The sequence below is a fragment of the Oxyura jamaicensis genome, chromosome 28, assembly GCF_011077185.1.
Source record: "Oxyura jamaicensis isolate SHBP4307 breed ruddy duck chromosome 28, BPBGC_Ojam_1.0, whole genome shotgun sequence".
Classification (NCBI taxonomy): domain Eukaryota; kingdom Metazoa; phylum Chordata; class Aves; order Anseriformes; family Anatidae; genus Oxyura; species Oxyura jamaicensis.
Genome location: NC_048920.1, coordinates 3137290 through 3139044, shown reverse-complemented (window position 1 = coordinate 3139044; position 1755 = coordinate 3137290). Strand labels below are relative to the sequence as shown.

General features: G+C 68.1%; 1 protein-coding gene across 1 annotated transcript; it reads left to right on the top strand.

Moving 5' to 3' along the window:
- The first annotated feature begins 271 nt into the window (after positions 1-271).
- On the top strand, positions 272-1600 carry LOC118155423 (forkhead box protein D3-like). The gene is made up of 4 exons (XM_035308690.1): positions 272-553; positions 874-1046; positions 1154-1221; positions 1596-1600. The coding sequence occupies exons 1-4, from the start codon at positions 272-274 to the stop codon at positions 1598-1600; spliced, it is 528 nt and encodes a 175-aa protein (XP_035164581.1).
- Positions 1601-1755: the final 155 nt, after the last annotated feature.

Below are 1755 nucleotides of genomic sequence, written 5' to 3'. Positions count from 1 at the left end.
CTGGGGGCGGTGCGGGGTCTCCTTCACCCCCGTCCTTGCACACCTCGGTGCCACTTTGAATTCCTCCACCTCCAGCGGATTAATCATTTTATTTATGAGGCTTAAAGGCCCAAATCCCGCTAAACCCGGGGCTTTGCCAGATAAACAGGCTGCTTTGCAAAGGCAGCCCGTTTGTGAAAACACAATTAGCAAACCCTGTAATCTGCACTAATTATCGGGGCCGGCCCGCGAGCCCTTCCCCTCGCGGGCACCCGGCTGCACTGCGGGGACCATGGGGGACGCGGCGCCGGGGGGAACGCGCCCACCCGGGGCCTCCTTCACCATCGAGTACCTGCTGTCGGGCCGAGGGGATGGTGGGGGGCCCTGCGCCCCCCCTGCCTCCAGCGGGAGCCCCCCGCCAGCCCCCCGGCCCCCTGCGGAGCCCGGGGACAAGCCGGCGCAGTCGTACATCGCCCTCATCTCCACGGCCATCCTCTCATCCCCGGAGAAGAAGCTGCTGCTCTCCGACATCTACCAGTGGATCATGGACAAGTATCCCTACTTCAAGAACAAGGTGAGGGCCGGGGGGGGGGGGGGGACAATGCTATTTCAGGGCTTTTTACACCCCCCACCCCCCCGTGTTGTGGTGCATGGGCAGGGGGGGGATCGATCGGGAGCCAAGCACTGGACCACGGCTGGGAGGGTTGGGTTTGACTCACCTCCTGTCTGCTGACCCCCATCCGCTGGGAAAACGGCCCAAAATTCTGCGATGGTTTCATGAAGTGCAGCCCGGCCAGGCTGCCTCTCCGTGCCGCTCAGGCGCTGTTCACTCTGGTCCCTACTGACGTCCGCGGCGGGGGCTGAGGGGGTGGCTGACGGCGCCTCTGGTCCCAGGAGAAGAGCTGGCGCAACAGCGTGCGGCACAACCTGTCCCTCAACGAGTGCTTCGTCAAAGCTGGCCGCAGCGACAACGGCAAGGGCCACTTCTGGGCCATCCACCCCGCCAACATGGACGACTTCGCCAAGGGCGACTACCACCGCCGGCGGGCGCGCAGGCGCATCCGCAGGTGAGCCGGGACGGGCTGGGGGGGGGGGGGTTAAGGGGGTGTCTGGGGTGGGCCAGGTGCTTTTTGGGGTCTGAGGGCTGACCCCCGTGCTCTGCTTCCCCTCGCAGGCTGGCGGTGAACATCGGCTACTGCCACCCCTACGCCCTGTACGGCTTCGGCTGCTGCTGCCCCTGCTGCCCCCCGCTGCCCGCCGGGCCCCCCCTGCCCCCCCCCGGTGCTGCCCCCCCTCGCCCTGTCCGCCGCCCCCCGCCTCTCCCTGCCCGAGCGAGCGCGTTGGGGACGGGTCCCCGGCCCCCGCCTCCTCACCCCCCTCTTCCCTGGTCCTCGTGTCCCCTTCCTGTAGCCCTGTACGGGGGGGCTGCGTGTTTTTTGGGGGGGGGCTGTGTGTTTTTTTGGGGGGGCAGATGGGGGCTCCCAGATGCAGGACCTGCTCAGAGGGAGCTCCGTGGATGCCACCAGCCCCCACATGGGAACCCCCCAAATCCCTACAGCCAGCCCCCAGCACCCCGTGTCCCCATGCCCCCTGCTGGGGACCCCCCCCCTTATCAGGGTGACCCCATCGGGGCCTGGCATTGTCACAGGGGGGCATGGGGGGGACATGGAGGGGGGGGGGCTGAGCAGCCGGGGTGCCCACGCCACCGCCCCGGTGGTCCCCGTCCCCTGCGGGACGCACATATGGGGCTTAATCCCTGCGGTGGGAGGGGGGGGG

What these genes read in the sequence shown, in the direction of transcription:
- LOC118155423 (XM_035308690.1), top strand. Translation starts at nt 272, where the DNA reads ATGGGGGACGCGGCGCCGGGGGGAACGCGCCCACCCGGGGCCTCCTTC. An exon ending in ATCCCTACTTCAAGAACAAG is followed by an intron (nt 554 to 873) that starts GTGAGGGCCGGG and finishes CTCTGGTCCCAG; the next exon opens with GAGAAGAGCTGGCGCAACAG. An exon ending in GCGCGCAGGCGCATCCGCAG is followed by an intron (nt 1,047 to 1,153) that starts GTGAGCCGGGAC and finishes TTCCCCTCGCAG; the next exon opens with GCTGGCGGTGAACATCGGCT.